The sequence below is a fragment of the Pochonia chlamydosporia genome, chromosome 5 (assembly GCF_001653235.2).
Source record: "Pochonia chlamydosporia 170 chromosome 5, whole genome shotgun sequence".
In the NCBI taxonomy this organism is placed as follows: Eukaryota; Fungi; Ascomycota; class Sordariomycetes; order Hypocreales; family Clavicipitaceae; genus Pochonia; species Pochonia chlamydosporia.
The window spans coordinates 4,224,916-4,248,198 of record NC_035794.1 but is presented as its reverse complement, the minus strand read 5'-3'; the positions used below and the strand labels follow the sequence as shown (position 1 = coordinate 4,248,198).

The 23,283-nt window shown below is 48.6% G+C and overlaps 8 protein-coding genes across 8 annotated transcripts; 3 read left to right on the top strand and 5 right to left on the bottom strand.

Annotated features, from left to right (window-relative positions):
* Positions 1-1,167: 1,167 nt before the first annotated feature.
* Positions 1,168-3,255, top strand: VFPPC_10831 (Zn(2)-C6 fungal-type DNA-binding domain-containing protein; the record flags this gene model as incomplete). Its single annotated transcript, XM_018289138.1, has 2 exons — positions 1,168-1,227; positions 1,285-3,255. The coding sequence occupies 2 exons, from the start codon at positions 1,168-1,170 to the stop codon at positions 3,253-3,255; spliced, it is 2,031 nt and encodes a 676-aa protein (XP_018142816.1).
* A 1,713-nt stretch (positions 3,256-4,968) lies between these two features.
* On the bottom strand, positions 4,969-5,334 carry VFPPC_10830 (ethanolamine utilization protein; the record flags this gene model as incomplete). The annotated part of the gene is made up of 1 exon (XM_018289137.1): positions 4,969-5,334. The coding sequence occupies one exon, from the start codon at positions 5,332-5,334 to the stop codon at positions 4,969-4,971; it is 366 nt and encodes a 121-aa protein (XP_018142815.1).
* Positions 5,335-8,182: 2,848 nt separating this feature from the next.
* On the top strand, positions 8,183-10,537 carry VFPPC_10828 (peroxisomal copper amine oxidase; the record flags this gene model as incomplete). The annotated part of the gene is made up of 7 exons (XM_018289135.1): positions 8,183-8,473; positions 8,528-9,093; positions 9,157-9,466; positions 9,524-9,535; positions 9,587-9,692; positions 9,748-10,122; positions 10,215-10,537. The coding sequence occupies 7 exons, from the start codon at positions 8,183-8,185 to the stop codon at positions 10,535-10,537; spliced, it is 1,983 nt and encodes a 660-aa protein (XP_018142813.1).
* A 480-nt stretch (positions 10,538-11,017) lies between these two features.
* VFPPC_10827 (terpene synthase) lies at positions 11,018-12,470 on the bottom strand (the record flags this gene model as incomplete). Its single annotated transcript, XM_018289134.1, has 6 exons — positions 11,018-11,096; positions 11,149-11,375; positions 11,435-11,901; positions 11,951-11,969; positions 12,029-12,155; positions 12,211-12,470. 6 exons carry the CDS (start codon positions 12,468-12,470, stop codon positions 11,018-11,020), a joined length of 1,179 nt encoding a protein of 392 aa, XP_018142812.1.
* Positions 12,471-13,812: 1,342 nt separating this feature from the next.
* Positions 13,813-15,042, bottom strand: VFPPC_14832 (glycosyltransferase; the record flags this gene model as incomplete). Its single annotated transcript, XM_018292600.1, has 1 exon — positions 13,813-15,042. The coding sequence occupies one exon, from the start codon at positions 15,040-15,042 to the stop codon at positions 13,813-13,815; it is 1,230 nt and encodes a 409-aa protein (XP_018142811.1).
* Positions 15,043-15,919: 877 nt separating this feature from the next.
* On the top strand, positions 15,920-17,674 carry VFPPC_10826 (cytochrome P450; the record flags this gene model as incomplete). The annotated part of the gene is made up of 5 exons (XM_018289133.1): positions 15,920-16,120; positions 16,186-16,311; positions 16,380-16,533; positions 16,592-17,203; positions 17,262-17,674. 5 exons carry the CDS (start codon positions 15,920-15,922, stop codon positions 17,672-17,674), a joined length of 1,506 nt encoding a protein of 501 aa, XP_018142810.1.
* A 132-nt stretch (positions 17,675-17,806) lies between these two features.
* Positions 17,807-18,900, bottom strand: VFPPC_10825 (NAD(P)-binding domain; the record flags this gene model as incomplete). Its single annotated transcript, XM_018289132.1, has 2 exons — positions 17,807-18,486; positions 18,552-18,900. The coding sequence occupies 2 exons, from the start codon at positions 18,898-18,900 to the stop codon at positions 17,807-17,809; spliced, it is 1,029 nt and encodes a 342-aa protein (XP_018142809.1).
* A 924-nt stretch (positions 18,901-19,824) lies between these two features.
* On the bottom strand, positions 19,825-21,822 carry VFPPC_10824 (fatty-acid amide hydrolase; the record flags this gene model as incomplete). The annotated part of the gene is made up of 4 exons (XM_018289131.1): positions 19,825-19,940; positions 20,029-20,169; positions 20,274-21,342; positions 21,427-21,822. The coding sequence occupies 4 exons, from the start codon at positions 21,820-21,822 to the stop codon at positions 19,825-19,827; spliced, it is 1,722 nt and encodes a 573-aa protein (XP_018142808.1).
* Positions 21,823-23,283: the final 1,461 nt, after the last annotated feature.

The window sequence follows — 23,283 nt, the reverse complement described above, 5'->3', positions numbered from 1 at the left end:
TACCCAATGCAGAAGATGAGCCCAATGGAATAATGTTCAAAAACTTGGCATGTTGATGTTGCCGGTTCATTGATTAGATGTAGAATGGCGAGTCGGTTCAATTAGCGGCGCAGTTCAGAGTGATGCTGCGGCAGCGGGCACTGTCGGTTGACGCATATATATTCGAGTGCGTCGTCAATGATCGGCGAGGAGCATCAGTCTGTTTCATTTCGGCGAAATTTACATTCAGCAACAACAACGTCATCCGGAGAGGACGTAAAGACCAGATTTTACCCTTAAAAGGGTTGCGGCAGTAAGGCCCATAGTTGTCAAGCTAGCAGCTCAGCGGTTATTGGCGTTTGCTCCCTTGGGGAGTATCCGGTTCAGGTAGAATAGATGATAAAGAAGCAGTCATGATCAATTCTTTATGGGTTCCAACTTCGATTGCTAGTGAATGTAATTGCAAGATGTGGTCCGCTTGTCCACAAGGCATCCGCCCGGCCCCAGAACTGGAGAGTCGGAGCTGGGAAGAAGCTGGATTCTGGCTTAATATAATGGGCAAGCCAATTTCATACGGCTGAACATTTGGACCTACCAGTTCGATCAGGGTCCGCATGACCCGCCACAAATACTCCCTTGCTAGTCCTGTGTTACCCCAGAATCCAGAACTTGGATGGTGGATCCCCATCTCTTGGTTCTGAACAACTTGGTATTGACTAGCATGTCACATCCATCCCGAAATGCGGGGTGAGATGAAGCTTGACAAGTCAAGTTGAACTTGACGGGGGAAAGACTCTAAGCTTTATCCGCCAGACCCAGTTCCAGCATCTCAAAGGATCCTCTCTGTCCAGGTATCCATCTATCTGCCTATCTGCTTGGCTATCTCGTCCTATCTATCATGCGTTATCTCCGTATCTGACGGAACACCTACGATATCATTGCATGCGGTATCAAAAGATAGCAGAGATAACTAAACTTTGAAGTGACATCGACGCCACATTACAACCCTCCCCGCTCGCATTGTCCGTCGCCACTCCACCAACATCGCGACAATCGACCAACACTTACACACTGGCTGGAACTCTCGAGAGCAGAATCCGCCAGCTGTCTATGGGAGCTGAAGGAAACCAGCAAACAGCTGCCAGCGAAACGACTTCCCAGTTCAGACGGTAGAGATCAACAACCGTCATGTCAGACCGTCCCAGACACAGGTCTCGTGCTGGCTGCCTGACTTGCAAGCAGAAACACGTAAGTGGCAACATTAATTATGATGACACTCGAGGATATGTGCTGACTTCAGCACAGGTAAAATGTGACGAGGCAAGGCCCAATTGCCAAAAATGCCTTCAAAAGGGCCTGGCTTGCGGTGGTTACGCCCGTGGTCTTGTGTGGTCATACAAACACCAACCAACTCGTCGTCACAAGCCTAACGAAAGGCAAAACTCACAAAGTAAGAAAACAAAACAGGTCGAATCTGATGTAGATCCCATCGTACAGTCGCCACCACAGGTCGATATCACAGAAGCTACACCAGGGACTGATGATTTCGTCTCCTTGTCCCTGTTGCCATTCGATGTATTCGACGATGGAAGCAGCCAACTATGGGACGCCGACATGTGTGTCACATCTCCCAGCTCTCTCCAAACCACCAGTCTACTACCAGACATGGAGTTTTCTGCATCTCCCACCCTGTCGCTATCACCGAGGACTAGCATAACAAGTATCTCGTCCCAAGAACCGACCATATGGAACCAAATTTCGCTCTCCGCCGCTGCCCCAATCCCAACGATCCCGCAAACACCTTGCTGGACCGAAGGTCCAGACGCAACTTTGGCTCTGATAAATAGCTGGTTCGACCAAGTCTGCCCTGCATGGTCCGCGTTTGACTCTACTGTCAATCTAAATCGCAAATTGGCGAACTCGCTGTGGCATCACTCTGCTTCCGTGTTCAACTCTCTTCAGAGCATGTCGGCGGGCTTTCTATCCGCCCGACTTCCACACCTGCGCCGCCAAGCGCTGAGTCTCTTCAAGACCGCCAGCGTCTGTGTCCAGGCTGAGATTGACGAACTGAAGAGCAAGCCCCGTATTGATGTCTTCCCTACGGGCCTACTCTTCTCCTTACTCTGCTTGGGGACGTCAGTATGCTGGCTTGACGCCCGGCTTCTTGGTTTACCGTACCTCAAAGAAGCTAGAGCTTTACTTCGGCGTTTAAGAGACCAGGATCTTGCCATTGGAGAAGACGAATTGGAAAATTTTCTGTTTTTCAAGAATAGCCTCGTATATTGGGAGATGCTACTGGCTGTTGTTGCCGACAGTGATGTAGTGGGCACTCTGGGGGACTCTGTCTCAGCGAACTCAAACCTGCAACGATGTGAGAAGAGTAGCTGTGAAACAAGCACAGATTTGTCACCACATCCCTGGACAGGTATTTCAAGCCGGACGTCTCGCCTATTCTTGAGGTCCGTTACTTTGTGTCGAGAATACCGTCGAATACTCACTAAACCAACTGGGAGAGTCATTACTCTCTCCGCAGCGATGGATTCCTTTCAGGAGGCCCGACAACTAGAGCAGCAGCTTCTTGAGCTGGATTACTCTTCAATGTCCAAAATAAACGAAACTGGAGACCAAAAGACGCCGTGGCTACACCTCGCGAGCGCCGCTGAAGCATATCAACTTTCTGCTTTGCTGCAGCTATATGTCACCTTCCCGGATCTTGTGTCGATGCGACTTCAAGCGGACAGTTCCATGCCATCTGACGACTGTGAGTCTTGGGACAAATTCATCATTCCCTTGACGCTTGACCTCATCAAGGTTTTGGAGAAGATCCCCCCAGACTCTGGTAGTCGAGTTATCCAGCCTGTCCTGTACATCTGTGCCAGCACTGGCCTGCGATACAACTCATCGAATGCTGCAACATCGCCGCCTCCCAACCCATCAACCAACTCCCCGCAGAGAAGAGGAAGTAATCAACACTCCCCATTAGACTGCAATAGCACAAGTATTTTGGAGTATGTGGATGAAATTGGTAACTCGGGGCATGCCCAGACGGATGTCTGCCTGCCACGGAAAAGAGCCCTGGATATTAGTACATCGCGCGAATTCATCATCAGGCGACTCAACATACTCGAGAACACTTTGCAACCGAGGCCAATCGTTGTGGCCAAAGAACTTGTCAAGGCCATCTGGACAGCTTATGACACGGAGCCTGCTGGCTGCATCAACGTGCATTGGCTGGATGTTATGGAAGCTCACGATTTACGGTCGCTTTTTGGATGAGACTCATGATTTGTAATACCAGACAAAGTTGTACAAAATCCCGAATTGCCTTATTGTTTATTTACTTATTTTGAACTCCTTTTACTTTCGTAGCCTGGGAGGCGCTGTTTGCCCATCCAGGGTCACTGTTTCACTTCGGCCGTCGCAAGGCTTCACAAAACCTCGTTGCCACTGTCACCGGGCAGGTATGGTTTTCCTGTGCCTACCCACATGGGTTTCGCAGCACAGGATAATAGCTGGTGCGATACATGGGAGGATTTCTTTCGACAAGGCGTGGTGCGGATGCTTGCGCGCGAGCAAGATGTCCATGGCCCAAACGCAGAAATGAGTGCCCTCTGTGAGCAGTTGTATGAAAAAGTAATACCGCGCCTCCTACAGCCACTTAGTGTCCTCAATTCCATCACTCCCGTCTTGATTCACGGGGATCTTTGGTATGGCAACTGCTGCACTGACAATGCAACCGGCAAGCCTATTGTCTTTGACGCCTGTGTCTTCTGGGCGCATAATGAGTGTAAGTAGTCCCGAAAATATTAAAAACAAAATGCATTTTGGGGGTCCCGAAGTCTCAGCGCCAAAAAGACGAGATAGGAACGTGGAGGGCGCTTCGATATCGCTTTGGAAAGTCCTACATTAAAGCATATCAGAAGCATTTTCCTATCTCCATTCCAGAAGAGGATCACGATGATCGCAATGCACTGTACTCAATGTAAGTGACATAAAATACAGTAGATGCGAACCACTGACCTGTCGCAGCCGATATGACTTGCATTCCTCAATTGCATATAGCTCATCATTACGTTTCAGGAGAGGGTAAGCTGCTCAACACGTCCAGCAAACAGATTCGTACTTATAAAATTAGTGCCATGAACACAATGAGATACCTTACCGAAAAATACCTCAACGGATTTGAGGCTTGGGAGACAGAGCGCGGAGTCACACATGGACCAGAAGTTGGAGTTGCTAGTACCAATGCTTAATTTAATAGCATAAAGAATAATACCGAATTTTCCAATACTCAAAACAAGGCCCACTATAGAGATGTCGCCTCACAGGGCATGCAAGAAATTCAACACCAGTCCTCCAACCGCTTCCCCAGCTAAGTCGCCAACCCATCAAGTAGCGAGAGGATGGGAGGGTTACTGATGCCAATTTTTTTGACGGTAGACTACATTATGCGGAACCGCCATGGCGAAACATTGATGCTCTTGCACAGACCTGGACTGGAGTGGCATTACTTGAGCAATCAACATGAGAACGAGGGCTTTATGATCAAGATCTTCGACTCTCTTTAAGGCGTCCCGGCGAAGTGTAGGCTGATTTCAGTCATTCGAGCTGTGCTCGTAGTGGTTGACGTCTGCAGCCATATCTCTTTTCAGCATCATACTATTCCTCCTCAATGTTCGCCACGAGAGAGTATCGAGGTACGGGCACTCGTATTCACATATCCTCAAAAAGATTAGAGCGTAGCTCTCACACTAAAGGGAGTTTCGGTCATTTGACGAAGGATGTCACCATGATAGCTGGCTTGTTTTAGACCTGAACATCGTTCAGACATTGGCTTTGACTGTACGAAAATGGAACACATTGCGAGGGCAGTTTAGAAAGTAGTCTTATGCTTTGCAAAATGCTTCTGTAAGCCAACTTTAAATGCATTCGTACCAATCTCCAAAGACGTCAAGGCTACACCTGCCCACTTCTCCAAGACTGCCCACCCTAAAAGTCGTTCTTCTTTCGTTGGCCGACATAGAAGGCTAGACCGTGGTCGGATGTCGTGAAAGTAATTGTGGCACCTTTTGGAAAGAATACCACGTCACCTGGTCGAGCAGTAGTTGTTTGACCCCCGGCGTCGGTAATGGTGTAGTCTCCCTCAAGGAAGATTTTCATCTCATCGTACTTGTACGTGTATGTTAAGGGCTCTCCCTTCTTCAGCCTAAAGAAGCCTGACGAAATCGGCGTGTCTGATGTTTGTTCACTGGAGAAGACATCTCCTAAGAAGGCATTGTCGCTTGCGAGGAGCGGAATCTGGAACTTGGATTGCGCCTGGGGATAGAATTGGAATGATGGTGAATTGGAACCCATGTTTGCTATAAAATTGTGGTAGCTTTGTTGTTCAGGGCGAGTATTACGTACAGGGGAGAAAGAAAGGAAAGCAAAATACAGTCTCTTTGGAATATGCAGACTTTAATAGTTTGGAACGCCCAGGCAATTCACTTGTCGCATGTAAGTACTCTCCTGTCGAATTTCCGAGTCTAGATCGCGCAATGCCGAGATAGCTAAGAATGATCATAGTGTTTGGCGAATCATCCGAATTCTTGGAATATGCTAACGCCATTCGTCTACAAATTCCGGACCGTCAATGGTTGTGCATTGCGTCCTGCTCTGGCGTCAGAGTTGCATAGGTGCCGTGTTGGAGATGTGTGATGGCAGCTGATTTCCTGATTAGGAAAATGTTTCCGGCGGGCATTGGCACCAGTTGTCACTTTCACCGCACCTTATGAAACATGATGATCAGTCCGTCTAGCGATTGGGCCTCAAGGATAGTTATGCATCTCCATGGGGCATTAAACGAGCAGTTCGAGGATTGGCCACAGAAATCGCATCATACTAAAAAGCTGAGGCACAGCAACATATCGCCGCCATTGGGCCACTTGGTATACTTGACCTTGCTTCTCGTGTTGTGCTCAACCTTGACCACCAAGTCCAGAAGCACTACATCTAACCAACACAAAATTTGAACTTCTGCCTTCTAAGAGCAGTGATGTCGGTCCCAGTATTTCTTGATCCCTACGGCGGGTTCAGAGTCTTCGTACTCTTGGCCGTTGCTGGCATAGCATTGTGGTACGTCGCGATTGAACGACGTTCGAAGCAAGGGGCCTTTGACGGACAGACGCCACGCTCTGTTACGGAAAAACACGGGGAGCAACTTGAGAAGCCCATTAATCCAATATGCTATAAACAACAAAGACCTCGATCGTATTCGCAGTGGTCGATTCATCACACCAAGCCTCTCCCTTACAGGGCGTTTCGATATGGCCCAAAGTATAACATCACGATGGGTCTACGAACCATCGAGCGAGATGAATGGATTGAACTTGATAACCACTTTCCAAAATACCACGCGGACAAAGCTACGCGGATTCAAGAACGGGGCAGCAAATGCGTCAAAACTCACCCAGATGCCTATCCTGCCGCCGTCGAACTGCTAGAGGAACTCGTGGGTTATCTTCCGGCTCGCTATCCTAGTCTCTACAAAAGAACTTCGGTCGGGATTGATAATCTTTGGTCGGGTGAGTCTTTCGACATCACTGAGCGCCCTCTTCGAGAAGACCCGATGGCAATGTGTGCGCGATTGGTTCAGGATGATCTTGCCTTGCTATTGGAACAACCAGACGGCTCATACCGTCTTCTGGCTGGATGCATTCTCTTAGCTGGGTTCTGGAGGCTCTCCGATAAATTTGGCATGTCATTGTCAGATATTCACACATCTGGGAATGTACCGTCATTCAGAGAAAAGCTCGAAAGAGGCATGATGAAGTTTTTCCAGCGTATGAAGACGGATACGCTCCATGGCCGCAACAACTACTTCATTCAGGTGGATGATTCACTCCCATGGAGTCACAGCATCGGCGGGGAGGACGACCCGGTGGTAAGTTGGAGCACAGCTGAGAAGGACAAAATTATTGAAAACCATTGGTTTCGGTCTGAGAGGCAATCTCTACGACGGCTACCCAAAACCGGAGCCATTTGTTTCACCATTCGTACGTACTTCCTCCCAATAACGGAAATTGCCCAGGAAGAATATGTACCTGGCAGATTAGCCAGTGCTGTACGCAGCTGGGATCATGATGTTTCCAACTATAAAGGGAGAGAGAAGTATGGAGCTGTTCTTCTTGAATACCTGGACAAGAAGCATGAGGAGCAAATGCAGGACGGGTTAGACTTGAGTCGTGAGGACGAGGTCCGGCAGTATCCTTGGTAATGGCAGCGATTCCTTGGCATTAGATTGCACATTATATTTTCTTTTACTATTGCGCGCTTTAAAGTATGTAGATGCAATTACAAACACAAAATTTGAACCTCTATCGCATTCAACCACCAAAGCCACCGTTGGATGCAACACTCGTCCTGTGTCTCAAAAATCAGACATAATGTTTACACCGACTTTGTACCTGTCTCAAGAACACCTACAGAGACAACCTTCAGAGCAATCTTCGGCCCATCATAGCACCCATGGTACCCCCGATTGTCACTGGACCTCGCAGATAGCCAGTCTGGTGGCTTGCGGGGGAGACATTGAATGCCTCCTGTTGCACACAGGCGCCGCGACCGAGCAGGAGGGCCGCGAGGCTGAGCTCGGAAAATTGATGTGATGCAGCGCTTCCTAGCTCAGGGGCAGGGAGCCCGAGCATAAAAAAGGCGGTTTTCACCGCTAGTCTCATTTGCAAGGAATCAAGGACTTCTGTAGTAACCTTCAATTGTCATCGACTATGCTCGCTGTGACCGCTATCGTGTGAGACCTCCGATACGTAGAGAGGGGAAACAGCAAGCCACAAGAATGTCATTGCAGTGTTGGACTTGGTCGCGGTTTCAGACCACCATGCCATTGATCCATAACTCCATGGCTGGCTGGCTACCCGCCCTGGGCCGAGAGATAATGCCGGGTAAAATTGCCTGAATTAGTATGGTTGGGCAATGGACATAGTGACATTGAATAAAGCCACCTGGTTGCCGACCAGGCTGCTTCCAGTTGTGGCAAAGGATACTCGGAGAATATTGAGCTTTCCTTTCATCCGTTTGGGACTTTCCTACTGGTCCTTTGTCAAAGGCAAAACACTTATTTACATTACCAACCGCTGGCTTAACACTGAGATTTCGGCACAATCTGTCTTCCCAAATTGCACAATCAGTCTGCTTTCACTCTTGCAGCATGGCGCCGACACAGCATCCTTTAGACCCCCTCTCAGCGACGGAAATACAGAATGTCATTTCCATTGTGAGAAAGACACACAAAAATGTAAACTTCCATGTTGTCTCCCTCCATGAGCCTCGCAAAGCGGGCATGACGAAATGGCTGGCGGAACGATCCAATGCAACTAAACCACCTCGTGTTGCTGACGTCTCAGTCATTGCACCTGGCGGCAAAGTTGGCGATGGTCTAGTCGACCTTGGGAAGAGCCAAATTGTTCAGTGGGAATGGGTCAATGGCAGACAACCAATTGTAAGTATTACAATGACATCTTGATGAATTGGAAACTCACGCACATTTTCTTAGATTACCGTGGAGGAGTTGCAGAGAGTTGAGCAAGTCATTCGCACTGATTCCAGTGTCATCAAACAATGCGAAATCAGTGGCATCGCCAGAGATGAAATGCACAAAGTCTATTGCGACCCTTGGACCATTGGCTACGATGAACGCTTCGGCAGCAATGTTCGCCTCCAACAAGCGCTCATGTACTTCAGGCCAAACATCGATGACTGCCAGTATCAGTATCCATTGGACTTTTGTCCTATTTACGATAGTGACAAGGATAAAATTATTCACATCGATATTCCAAAGACGCGACGTCCTCTGAGAAGGGAAGCGACAATAAATTACTATCCAGCTGACATCAATGCCAAGGGTGGTTATCGCACTGACTTGAAACCGCTGGAAATCACTCAACCTGAAGGTCCGTCGTTTAAGCTGAACGGCAGAGAGATGGAGTGGCAGAATTGGAGATTCCACATCGGATTCAATTACCGAGAAGGTATCGTTCTCAGTGACATACGATACAACGACAAAGGCACTGAACGTCCAATTTTCTACCGAATGTCCCTGGTGGAAATGGTTGTACCTTAGTAAGTTGAATCGATGAGCCACAGTATTGAGACATTGAGATAAGAGTATCTGACCATATCCAGTGGCAATCCTGATCGCCCTCATCAGAGAAAGCATGCCTTTGATCTTGGTGAGTATGGTGCTGGGTACATGACCAACAGCCTCAGACTTGGCTGTGACTGTAAAGGATACATTCGTTACCTAGACGCGGAGTTTCCCACCAGAGACGGCAACATCAGGCACATCAAGAATGCCATCTGCATCCATGAAGAGGATAATGGCATTCTGTTTAAGCACACCGACTTTAGAGATGAGTCAGGCATCGTCACTAGGGCTCGCAAGCTCATTATTCAGCAAGTTTTTACCGCAGCCAACTACGAGTATGCTATCCAAGTAGGTGCCAACTCCAATTAGGATTAATTTAAAGCAAGCTAACCTTGGCTCTTTTAGTGGATTTTCCATGTAGGTCATCATGGTGTTCATCTAAAACAGCAACAACTAACAATCATCTAGCAAGATGGTACCATTCAGCCAGAAATTAAGCTGACGGGCATCTTGAACACGTATTCGATCAATCCTGGTGAAGACACCGATGGATGGGGCACTGAGGTGTATCCCGGTAAGTTGTTTACGACGTAAAACCTACGATTACGACTGACAACTGGGAATGAAAGGCGTCAATGCACATAACCATCAACACCTGTTTTGCCTCCGAATCAACGCAAATGTGGACGGACCACGGAATACTGTCTTCATGACTGACGCTGTCGCCTCTGATGAGCCTGTTGGAAGCCCTATGAACCCATATGGCAATGCATTTTATGCCAAAAAGACAAAGCTGGCTACCACTGGACAAGCAATGACCGACTACGACGGCGCGACAGTCAGATCCTGGGACATTTGCAACACCAGCAAGATCCATCCATTCAGCAAAAAGCCAGCCAGCTACAAACTTGTGAGCCGTGAGGTTCCTCGTCTGCTACCGAAACCAGGCTCGCTCGTGTGGAAACGAGCTGGGTTTGCCCGGCATGCAGTTCACGTCACCAAGTGTAAGTGTCGCACCTTTCGTATTCTCAAGCATGCTTCAGATGCAACAGCCCCGAGCTTCAAGTCACTGCTATTAACACTGATCATTATACAGACCGTGACGATCAATTCTGGCCCGCCGGCAGACACGTTCCACAAACCTCTGGTGAGACTGACGTCGGTCTCACCGAGTGGATTGGCGACGGCTCAGAGAGCATTGACAACGAGGATATTGTCTTGTGGCACACTTTTGGAGTCGTGCATTTCCCTTCCCCAGAAGATTTCCCCATCATGCCGGTGGAACCTATGACATTGCTGCTGCGGCCACGCAACTTCTTTAGCAATAACCCGGTCATGGATGTACCACCGCAACGAGCCACCACAGCGAGTCAAATTTTGAACACTACAAACAACCAGATGGGCTCACCCAAGCTGTAAACGGATCCCGTACCTCGCGAGTGAAGAGACTTAGACTGAACGGGGGCATACATGCGACCTGCTATATGATTTGACATTTGGTTGGCCGCATTGAGACATTCACTGTCTTTGTATTGGCGCGCATGGCCTCTCTCTTACATTGAACCCTGTCTAATATTTCTATCTTTTATTAATATAAAGCGGGATTTCATATATTTCGGGACTTTTAAATGTATTCGGAAAGAGATTCGGATCATGCATACCAAGAGCTGCTCTTATCCACGACCAGCTTCTTCGTGATCATTTTTGACCATTCAAGCAAAATTGTTGTAATAGAGTTGCTTGGTGCTAGCTCATCATTTGTTTGGCTGTAGTTGTGCAAAGATACTGTGCAAAGCTACTTGCAATCATGCTATTCAGATCTCGCCAAGTATCTGGTACAAACGGATACGTATATTGTGTGCTCTATATCGACGAAAATATTACCTCATGCCATGATCTTCATTCGAAACACAAATCCAGAACAACTTCCTGCTTCTCGTTTACTTGACTCAGTTTAAAATATCTCTCACAACGATAGCTACGTTTAGGTCAGCATCACTAAAGAGCCATGTGTTGCTTGCTTTACCTACCTCCAACACGCCGTACCAGTAGCCAGTCGTTGGCAACCTCGAATATACTCGCGAATGTCCTCATTGAGTTTTTCATCGTCCTTGCTCCATGGGAGCCTAGCCTCAGCCGCGAGACATAGCTGGTAGTGCTCTCTAATAAGTTCCAGCACTTTGTCAATCGCTTCATGCACCGAAAGATCGTAGGTGTTCATGAATAGTAAGCACAGGTTCTCAAGTTGTGAAACGCGCTAGCATGCCAAATAAGTTTCCACAGCTGTAATTAGGTAATGTTCGGATAAATACTGACAAATTCTTTTTGCAGGGACAGGATCTCATTCAGAAGGATAGTGAGTTTCGTGCATTCGAGGATGATAACTTCCATTGCCTCGTGTCTCCGGACATGTTCGGGCAGTTCAAACTCCATAGCAAATTCGTTTTGCGTAATGCTCGGAATCACACCCACATCGTCGGCTCTCATCTGCAGATGGTCCCATGGGTTGGGTAGATGGTCCATCTCCCTCACACGCTGTTGATTAGCTGCGCCATTCACGTAGTCATGGAGCTCCAGTCGCAAGCGCTCCGTTGAGACGGGGCCAAGTCCAGCACGAAGTTCTTGAAGGATAGGATAAAACATCTCAACAGTGCCCCGCGAGTGAGGTGGTGGTTTAAAGTTGGGGTTGGGTCCTAGGCAATCATCAATGCATTTGTTTGTCTCAGCACAACACTGCAGAGTGCCCTCTCTATCATGAGTGAGCTCGCCACCAGTGTCGATTTCTGCCAAGTCAGCAATTGTAGCAACAGGAGTAGGCAAGAATGTCTTTACCGTCATCCCAGAAAAAGATCTGAGTAAAAGTTAGTCCCAAGTCAGCGACTACACATAATGATTTACGGTTGAACCCACCCAGTACAGGAACTTAGATAGCACAAGCATCTTCTCTTTCTTGCAGTGGGGATAGTACACAGCAGTGAGGAGGGTATAATTTCCCCTTGCTCGGTGCTTTGACTTTTTCTTTTCCGCAACATTAACTCTGCCATACACGGTTAGTATTCGCACCAAGCGGCACTGTACTCAGACCATCTTACGTCTTCAGCCAGTCGTCAATCTCGATATTGATCTCATCAATATCTGGCTGAAACTCGCTTGGCCAGGCCGGCATCAAGCTGAGAATATCCGGGATAGTGATCTTTTGATTAAGAGCTCTAGCAACCACTTTCTGTCGATCGATAGTCATCTCGAGAATCTTCGGTATACTTTGATCTGCCTGGGCATCTTGAAAGCCATTTCCGGTCCCCTTCAATGGCAGATCATGCACAAAGAACGGTGCGGTCTGTACCTGTGCCATTTTGACAAGTCTCTTTTGTGAGTGTGTGTGTGTATGTGTGTGTGTCTAGAAGGAGGCTAGGAGGTATACAAGAGCAGCACTTAGGTACATTAAGAATCTTGTCCAAACCTGGCCAGGATGTAAGGGAATCTATATATGGTAGCTGATAGATTACGCCATACACTCTGCCCAGCCCTCGTATCACAGTCAAGGTGGCGAGGTACAAGGGAACTCATATTGACCATTTATCCGGTAACTTCTTACACGGAGCACGCCAGGCAAGCGTCCAGTCAGTTCAAAGGCCGAGTGCCCACCTTGTCTCACGATGCTGTTCTGATATTACGTTACTCCTCATCGATGTGTAGGTCATTGTAGTTTCGAGTTAGTAGAGTTGTGCTTACTGGCGAGAGTAAGCACGAAGGTCATCGGTACCAAAGTTAAGAGAGAAGTCAAAGATATAGCCGGATTCAGCATGGCGATTTGAAGGGTGGGCCGTTGTTACTTCGGTGAAGTTGTATAATAGCCGCTTGATCCCTTGCAAAACCGCGGTCTCAGCGACTCAAAATAGAGCAAAACTACCTGAAAGTTGGTAGTGTACTAGTATCACCCCTGAGATCTCACATATGGGCATCATTCCATTGCGAAGCGGTAGAGTAACTCATTGCCGCATTAGCAGCCTGAGTGCAGGGTTTGGTATCCCGCCAAGGACTTCTGCTTCACTCAAAGCATGAACAGCTATTATTAGCGGCGACATGTCTAATTAGTCGTTCCCGCCCTATCGACAAAGTGAGTATATCCCGAGTGGCTTATCCATCTCGTTATTGGCTCTTACCATGTTGTGTGAGACCGGCTAACTTTGATATTCGATGTAACGTTCGTCGCGTCACTGTCGAGTCAAGTCTAGATTTCTCGATGTCGGGCGAAATCTTGGCAGGCTGACCAGGTATCCAATCCTTCACCATCGAGAAAGTCAAATCGCAACCCATTAACCGAGATGACGACTGCATATCTCAAAGTATACTAGTTCTTGGCCATGCATGGGAGTGGATTATTGATGAGTAGGCTGGGGAGTAATCCCGGAAACCTCGCCCTGCACCTGCACCACTACAACAGATGCGTGAGAAAGACTGCAAGATGTTGCCACCAGCCTGGTTCACGGTATCAAGGTGATGATTTGAAGGCCAACTTGGCTCTTGCATGCGAAAGAGTCACTTCTGGAGCATCTCGCATTGATGGCACCCTCAATAGTGAGTCGTTACTAATGCGTCATCACCTATTTGCTAGGAACTCCATTCACTAGTTCATTTTGTGTGACTGGTAAGACGTTCGGTCAAATACATAATTCAATATACTCTCTGCATAGCTAGGCTGCCTTGGGATCCAAAATACCACAATGTAGCACTTCCTCTTTAGTGAGTTCATACTTGATAGGCACCAACTCTCTAGTTTGGTCAAAGTGTACACTTCCATATCTCAAGTATGCTGCAAAAGTACCCTCTACGTTGTCCGCATCGCAATGCTCTTTGGAGTCCCATAGATCTGCCAGAAACGACTCAAGAGCGCCAGCAGGTCCATGAGATAACTTCATCGTAGATGTGTTGGCCAATGCCTTATGCACAAAGTCCTCAGCATCCTGCCACTTATCGTCCTTCACCACACCCTCGCCCGATCGCTGAGTTGTCAGTAGCTCAAACTGTCGAGTACCAGACCAACCCGTTACCTGCTGAAAATAAAACGTCTCCTGTAGTGCTGGGGTGAGAAACATGTGCTTGGAAAAATACTCTGGTCCATTGAACCCATCTGCTGGGTCAATCAGCTTGCGCAGTCGTTCGTAACACATGGTTTGTGACAGATAATCGCTGAAGTTCTCCATCATAACGTTGAGATTAGGGCAGTTCATCTTGTCTACTGCGGGACAGAGAAGAGGTAAATGCTTGAGGAGGGGGTGCTTGTGGAAGTCATGAGAGTTGGTCGCGCCTGTCCAGAGCGCAAGATAGATATCAAGCCAACGTTTTATAAATGGATTGTTGCGCTTGGCAGCAATAAATCCATTCAACATGGAATCGCATTCCGGACGCAGTTCGATGGTAAAGCCGGACATTTCATAAGGCGACTCGGGATCTTCAATCAGTTTCCAGCAGATGTCTTCAACGTGGCGAAAGAGAAATGTTCCTACATCCATCCATACGCCACCATATTTCCACAGCAGAGGAAGTCGGACAATGTCTCCTTGATGTGCACCAACATGCGGTCCATCCATGGTGTTATCATTAAAGGCGTTTGGAAAGAACTGCTTATCCAGATAATGATAAACATTTGTCTCGGAGCCTGGGACAAGGTCGAGGAGGTGGACTGTCCAGTCAGAGCCGAGACGTCGAACCCAATTAATCACATTGCGCTGAACCCAAGGGGGCATCTGACTATACCCCTTGTTCCAGAATGCCCAAACGTTTTTATCTGAAGTGACGGGGTGTCTTTGTTGAAGCCACGCTGCAATCTTCTCGTCTGAACGGACGTCCAGCTTATCAGACGGGATGAGTTTGAGACCAACGGGCACCCGATTTTCGCATTGATCCACTGCTGAAGGCACCATGATGACTTGGTGTAGTTGTTGGCTCGAAAGACTCAAAAAGGGGGTTATAGATGTGTAGAAGGGGACTGTAGGCAAGGCTTGCGGTTTCTGATAACAGGCAGAGTCACGGCAACAGGATACCAAGGAGGGTGGTTATATGATGTAAGAACGCGAAGTGATGCTGTTCAAGGTACCTTCTATCGCATCCCGTACATTCCTCCTTCCTCCCACACCTTGACGATTCGTTTCTGTGGGAATCAGAACGCGCCTAACCATTCACGATTCCGAGTCCATGCATGTCCTTGCACGAAGCACGAGGTGCTTGACATGGGCGTCCTATCGGCTATTGACCGTTCCCTTATCCCAGATTGAGTCGGTTCGACGGCGACTCGACGTTGCAGTTCGTATGCAACCGGTGGCTTGCAAGGCCAGTCCCCGCTTATCGTGGCAGAGTAAGCGCAACAATGCAACCTTCTGGTCGTGGAATGATCGTTTCACAAGTATGGAAAGGCGGCAAAGTGTCTGGCAGAGTAACATCTGAAGCTCCCCACATCCTAACCAGTACTGAAGCCATCCAGCAGCACCGCAGAATGATACCAGAAGAGTGCTGGTTCCAAAGGCAGCGACCGCTATAGCCCAGAGTATATTCCGCGAAAAGTAGTGAGGAAACTGAGCATGTAGCCAAGGCAACATTAAACGCTAAGAGTGTATCTCGTAATAATAAGATGACACGGCACGCAAGGTAACCATAAGCTCTCTTACATGCATGATCCGTGGGGGTTTGGTGGGGTGCATGCAGAAGTTGCAGAACCAAACATTAAAGGCATTGCAATTAATCCTGTTGTGATGGTGGAATAAGGAATCCTGCCTTTTGATACTGAAATACAGAATCACAGTTATGGCGGGCGTGGAGTCATATACAATATTTTCATCGGTGTTGGGTGCTGTTGTGATACTGATCTCGGTCTTGTCGGTATACTGGAAGAGACCAAAAGCTTTTAATGTTCCCACTGTTGGCTTGGACGAAGCAGACAGTAGCACTCTAAAACTACGATATGTACAAGAAGCTGATGCCATATTACGTGAAGGGTATCGAAAGGTTTGCATGCCCACTGGCCCTCCCCTTCTCCAGCTGTGTTTCTAATTTGTATTTGCAATGCACAGTTCAAGGACAGTATATTCCAGGTCTTGACACCCGATGGACCAAGACTATTTCTGCCCAGGAAGTATGCCGTCGACCTCAAACCGTACAATCGTCGCCAAGCCAGTGGCATGAAGGCATTGGCCGATGTAAGTCTGCCTACCACAGAGTTTCCCAAATACCACTCCGGAGTAAGGTAGCTAATAACCACTCACAGCGGCTTATCGGTCACTACACCACCATAGATCATGAGAGTGACGTAATGCTGGGAGCTATCAAGATTGACTTGAACCGAAACTTGGGCAATTTCGTTGAGGATGTTCAACAAGAGGTAGATTGGTGTTTTAACACCATCTTTCCGCCATGCGAAGGTACCTTCACTCTTCAACTCTCAGGTCGTATACCCCCAGAGCTAACTAGCGCATCCAGACTGGACACCAATTGACCTCCAAGAAAAGCTGAATCGAGTTGTTGCACAAGCTTCAGCTCGCATCTTTGTTGGACTCCCTCTTTGCCGAAGTGAAGACTGGCTAGAGAGTAGCGTCAAATTCGCCACAGACGTTATGGTAGGAGCTGAGAGGCTCAAGCTCTGGCACCCTTGGCTTCGTCCAATTGCGCAATTCTTCGTCCCAGAAATAAATCGCATCAAAGGTGACCACAAGCACGCCCATGACCTGCTGCTACCCGAGCTGGCAAGGCGTGATGCGGAAGCAGAAATGTCTACAAAGCGCCCATACTACGACACCATCGAATGGATGCAGAAGAGGGCGAAGAAGATTGGGGAGACATCGTTCGACTCTAAAGAACTTGCCAAGATACAAATGCTGACAGCTACTGCGGCCATCCACACAACAAGACTTGCCATCACTCATACATTGCTGGATTTGGCAGCCAGGCCAGAATATCTAGAGCCACTTCGACAGGAAATCAGGGAAGTGACCAAGGACCGCCAAGGGCTTCTCCAAAAGCAAGACCTCACACATCTCAAGAAGTTGGACAGCTTTATGAAAGAGTCGATGCGGCACAGTCCTGCATCCGTCGGTAAGTTGTAGATCACTGGCGGCGTCCATCCTCTAACTAACGTTTGTTGTCGAACCAGCCACATTCCAGCGAAAAGCGTTGGTTCCTATTGAGCTTTCTAACGGGTTTAACATCCCGTCAGGGACCATTGTGCAATGCAATACCAACATTTTCGACGAGTCGCCTGCGGAATGGGGTGATCCAAACGAGTTTGACGGTTTTCGCTTTTACAAGTTGCGTAGCACACCAGAGGCGGCAAACAAATACCAGTTCGCGAGCACCAGTTACGACAGCATGCAATTCGGATTTGGTAACGATGCTTGCCCTGGCCGATTCTTTGCCAGCAATCAGATCAAGATCATTCTTGTGCATATTTTGCAAAACTACGATATCAAGCTCAAAGAAGGGACCGGTCGACCAAGGAACATCATGTTCGAGGTCAACGTCTTGGCCGACCCTACCGTTCCGGTGCTGTTCAAGAAGCTCGTGTAGATAATAAAAGTCTCTGGCCCATAATGACCCCACGTTCTCAATTCTCCTTTTGTTTCTGAACTTGCACAAACTGCACAGCACAATACCCCAACCTTCGTCATTCCCACCTGCTCAGCAGACAACATGGTGGTTCTAGACTTTTCTAGCCTCAGTGATTCCATCAAAAACCTTCTGTGTATGCTCCCAAATTTCGTCGCGCACTCCATCATTCTTCAGATTAGCAAGCAGTTCCTCGACAGCCTGTCCCGCACTCTCACAGTTTTGATCAACTGAGTAAACACCGCTGCCCTTGTTGCCATCAATCCCTCTTGCAACATGTCCATTAGCTGCCAATGGAAGGCCACGTGCTGTACCAGTGTTTCTACTCTCTGCTGCTGCAGGAAATGCAGCGCTTGTGGAGAGGTATACATGGCGTTGGCCGGACTCTTCAGAGGGAATGTAAACGAAGGGGCCGATAACTTTGAGGGCCGCTCTAACTAGCAACATGGCTACACCTGTGTTGCCACGAAATATACCAGATTTGACGGCACCGGGATAGTCATGCACAAAAGAGACTTCTGGTGCTTTCTCAGCAAAGATGGTATGTGACAGGGTAATGAAGGTGGTGAAATGAGCTCGACGAGCGAGCATGCCCAAATTCTTGGCAGCAGAGAGATCGGATCGGTCAACAGGTCCTTCTTTCGTGCCGGCAGCGACAGAGACCACTCGGCGGAGAGACGTTGCCTTTTTCAGGAGAGGGAGCAGATTGGAAATGAAGCGTGTGCGGCAGTAGTATTTCAAGGCAAGATCCAAGTCGAGCCCTTCTGCCGTGTCTATTTATATGTGGCAATCAAGGAGTTATCAGCTCTGCTACTTCTTCGAGATGTTGGGGTCATACATTCGCCTTGGACGAGCGTTCCTGCACTCAGAAAAAGCAGGTTGATACACTCTTCCTTGGTCTTGATATCGCAACACACGGCATCCACGTTACGAAGAAGGCTCGTATCTGCCTTGATAAACGTGAATATTCCATCGGGGTTTAACGCGCTGCACTCAGCTGCAATGCGGTCGCCGGCTTCTTGTGAGCGGCCAGTAAAATATACACGCGGCGAGCGTGCATGACGTGCCAACTCTTTGAGCGTGAACTCCCCAATGCCGCTCGTCGCACCAACAAAGACGGCAACCAGGCCAGGGAGGGTAGAGGCTAGTCGAGCATTGGAGGCTTTGATATCCTGCAGTTGAACCATGGTATGCCAAAGCTATAGAGGCGTGATTAGAGGTGGAAAGGATTGAGTACCAGGACGTAGCCTGGGGATCAACGATGACGAGAGAGAAGGCACAACTACAACTTGCAGAGTTAAATGGATGGGATCCAGCTCTCGGAGAGGAAGCCTGATGCTAATAAAACGAAACCCACTCAAAGGCACCGCAAACACAATTCCGGGACGGTGTAACTCAAAAGATCGAGTTGCCTCATGAGTTGTCCACTTTTCTAACTTGTCCAACATTGACGACCAAGACCAGAGCCGCAACTGACCCAACCCAGGACTTTGGCTGTCAAACCGGGTGCGGCTTAGCGCTAGTCCGATGAACTGGATCATTCCAAGTCGATTTGCGCAACTCCGTGTCTTTGGTACGTCCAGAGTTTAGAAACGCGTCAACGCGTTGATTCAGGGCTATGACGGCGATTGGTAAATGATGACTCGGATATTTCTAACCTGATTGGCTCTTGTCTCTGTAACACGGCTTTCCTCGCGGGGTAAGTTGAATAAAGCGCTGCACAAGCGATCAGGTGAACGTATTGCATCCACGTCGTCCAAGCACCCAGAATGGCAGCTTACACAGGAACCACAAGTTTATGGATTGCCTCACAACAAGACGGTATAAGAGCATCAAAAAATGTGCTACGGGTGTATCAAATTGGTGAAATTATTGATTGGACTTTTTGTTTAGCTACTCTCTTGGGTCACGAGAGAAAAATTGTATCTGAATATGAAACCAGCTCGGGGTACAGGGTACGTTGGCATTTACACACTTTTACATTAGACCAAAGAGCAATAAGCGTTACTTTGGATACTCTGTATGCAAGCAATCTATCTTCAATTCTGTGTCATACATAACATAGTGCGTGAGCGCTACTCTCCAAAAATTCATGCATATTAGCTATTATCCTAAGAGCCCAGCACATCCAAGACCTTCCTGCCCATGGCCAGGACCTTTTCCTCCTCTAACCTTCGCGCTACTAGCTGAAGACTAATCGGCAGACCGTGCATAGTCTCAGCATCATCTATAAATATCTGTCAGCAAATTTTACTGTATCCATTTCGCAAAATGTCTTATTGGAGCCTCCAAATGAAACCAACCCAGTCACTTACAGTCCGCATTGATCGCCTCGCAGTCCGAGCCCAGTGGCTGATACCTTTCCTCAATAATGTCAAGATTTTTATCCACAGTCATTCCAGTTGGGAACGAAAGACAGGAGTAGTCGAGCACATTGTAAACACCCGTGTAGCCAACTGCGGGTACAGATACATTTCCCATCGTTAGCCAGGTGTTGATACCAGCAGGGGGCCAACTAACTCCCATTTGTAAAAAAGGGGCTAGGGGTAACTCAACTCACCATGCTTAAAGGTTCCATTCTTGACAGTGTTGAAGGGAATCGTAGGGCACAAGATGGCATCAATGCCGGCCTTGTTCCAGCGGTCCAGGTAGCGATTCTGAAAGTCGACTCTTTCCAGTTGCAAGTTCCACATTTCATATGTAGACAGCTCCTTTGCGATCCTGTACTGTTCCATCTCGGGTCTCCACGGTTCACCAGTTCGTTCCAACTGCTTTCGGATGGCGGTGCCTCCATCCGCCACAAACATTCGGCCCAGCAAGGTGAGGCCTTCCTTCTGATCAACAGGGTCCCATTCAACGACATCGTGCCCGGCAGCCTTGAGCTTGGACACGACATCGCGAAGAGCACGGGTCACCGGCGGGGTGGGACGGACCATGTTGTCATGCCACATCACTGCAATCTTCAACTTGTTGGGCAGCTGCACGTCCCTCCAAGGAATAGGCAAACATCGTGGGTCCAGAAGCCACGGTTGACCATTCACCACGTTCTCTGTGTACATGGTAATATCGTCGAGAGTGCGTGCCATTGGCCCGTTCACCGACTGCACGGCTTCCTGTCCCGGCATGCCGGACCTGGTGTTCCTCACGGGGAAGCGTCCAGAGGATGGACGGAGTGTGAAGATGCCCGTGCAAGCGGCGGGAATCCGGAGCGAGCCTCCAATGTCAGAACCAACGCCCAGCGGGCTTCCCTTCATGGTGAGTAGCGCCGACTCACCCCCGGAGCTACCTCCGCTGGTGGTCTTTCTGTTGAGGGGGTTGACGGTGCGGCCGAAGACGTTGTTCACACTCTCTGCAATCATCATGGCAGTTGGTGTGTTGGTCTTGACGTAAAAGACAGCACCGGCAGTTTCCAGGAGCTGTGCCAGGGTGGAATCCGCCTTGGCTGCGTCGCCAACGTGAGAGACGAAGCCAACAGTCGCATCCAGACCCTGCAGGTTGAAGTTGTCCTTGAGCGAGATGGGCAGTCCATGCAAGGGACCGACGGGCTTGCCAGTCTGCTTGAGGTGCAGGTCCCTCTCCTTTGCGGCCTTGATGGCGCGGTCAAAGCAGGTTTCGGACAGGCAGTTTGTCTAAGTGGTGTAAGGTAGTAGTTGTTAGTAAATGCTCATGATTCTTCCGACTTTTTGCTTATACCAAAACAAACTAATACACACCAATTGATGAGCAGCAGCGGCTCTCTTGCAGAACGCTCTCGTGACTGTCTCGGAGGACAACTGACCAGAGACGAGCTGAGGAACCAACTCGGAGGCAGATGAGTTGGTGATGGCCAGTTCCTCAGGAGTGAACCATCCGCACGTCTCAGGCCACGAAGTCACGTCGTCTTCAGTCTCAGCAGGTAGTAGGTGTGTCGGGATGCGCCATTCTTCTGGGATAGAGGCCAAGAGCTCCTGTCGCTTCCTGGCGCCTATTTGCTCCCAGGAGGAGCTGCCATTTGTGCCATGTGTGCCATGTGTGCCATTTGTACCATTTGTACCATTTGAAGCCTTTGTGCTGGCTGAGCCCTTTGTCCCTTTTACACCATTTACGGCGATCAAGGAAGCTGACGTCATTTTGAAGGAGAGGAACGAGGCCGTCTATTGAGAATGTACGGAAGCACAAGGAGTTGTTACTCAAAACGCTCAGATTCAGCAAGTCTGTCAGAAGGGAAGAGATAAGAAGACTATTATTCGCTTTATCTTCTTCAGTCAGGTCAGGTCAGGTCAGGTCAGCCCATAATCTTTGGGGGAAGTTGGTTGGGTCAAATGTCCATGCGAATCAACTAAATAGAAAAGAACCTAAAAAACAAGGCGGAATACATTTATATGAACTAGGTATGGGCTATTTTCCGTTGTCGGCGCATTGGCTGGGAATGGCACAACACCAGACTGGACCGACTGGACCGACTGGACCAGACATCAGTTCCATGTCAAGTCGACTAGAGTCTGGTCAAGTCTGGTCTGGTCCGCGTGCCCATGGACAGCCCCATTGAATGTTGTCTGGCTGTGGGGAGTCTCGGACCCCCGTCTCGTCTCCATGTCTGTCTCTCCATGTCCATCTCGTCAAGGTCAAAGTCTCCGCATCTTGCAGGCTTGCATCGCAGCCGAAGAAGACCAGTCGCCTGCAAACTCTGTACTAGGTATGTACATGCATCTTTACCAGAACGAGACAAGAACTGGACCAGACTCCATGCGGCGTACTCCGTAAATACACACACATACAGGAATTGCCACCCCGACATGTCCGTCCATTGTATTTTCTGTGGGCGCGTGCGGGGGTGAGATGCAGCTTCCGAGCGGTAAAATAACGTGACGACATCTGATACTGTACCAGACCTCTCCAAATAGCTTGCACTGCATTACGGAGCACAGTAATAAGTACAGTACAACTCATCTAATTTAAACTACTGGCTCCGGGGGCTGGGGTAAAATGGCGGAAGTGGAGGGCGCCAAGAGAGTTTCATGAAGCAAACAAACAAAATCTTGTTCAAATAGAATGGTTTCCTATTATGGCAATCTTTTGGAAGTTCTGCCTAGCTTCAAATGTGAAAATGGGCTGGAGGAAGCGACGGGTATGGCGTTCTGGTTCAAAAGAATGGCGTTCCATGAGGTCCAATGTTTGTCCCCGGACATGTCAGGGTGTGATGTGCATAGCAAACAAGCCAGACCATACTGGTTTCGAAGCCGAAAAAACGCCCAGAAGTTATGGGCGGGCGACTGAGAGTCTGACTTGGCGAGACCCTGACCAGACTAGCAAACTAGACTCGTGTTTGGTGGCTTGCAGCGGGTACCGGCAGTAGTTCGCTGCCGCATGTAGTTGTGATGTCTTGGTTATTTGATGAATGTAACGCTAACATGGTCATTGTTGTGGTGGTGATGTCAAGTCCTGATATGGTTGTAGTGCAAAGATGCCCAGACGGTTCCCATGCCTGAGACAGCTTTGATGTTGGCTTTACTTCCTACCACTATCGCTGAGATGAAGAACCGGAGAGTAAAAGAAAAAAAAAAAAAAAGAAAAAAAAGAAGATCAGGAGC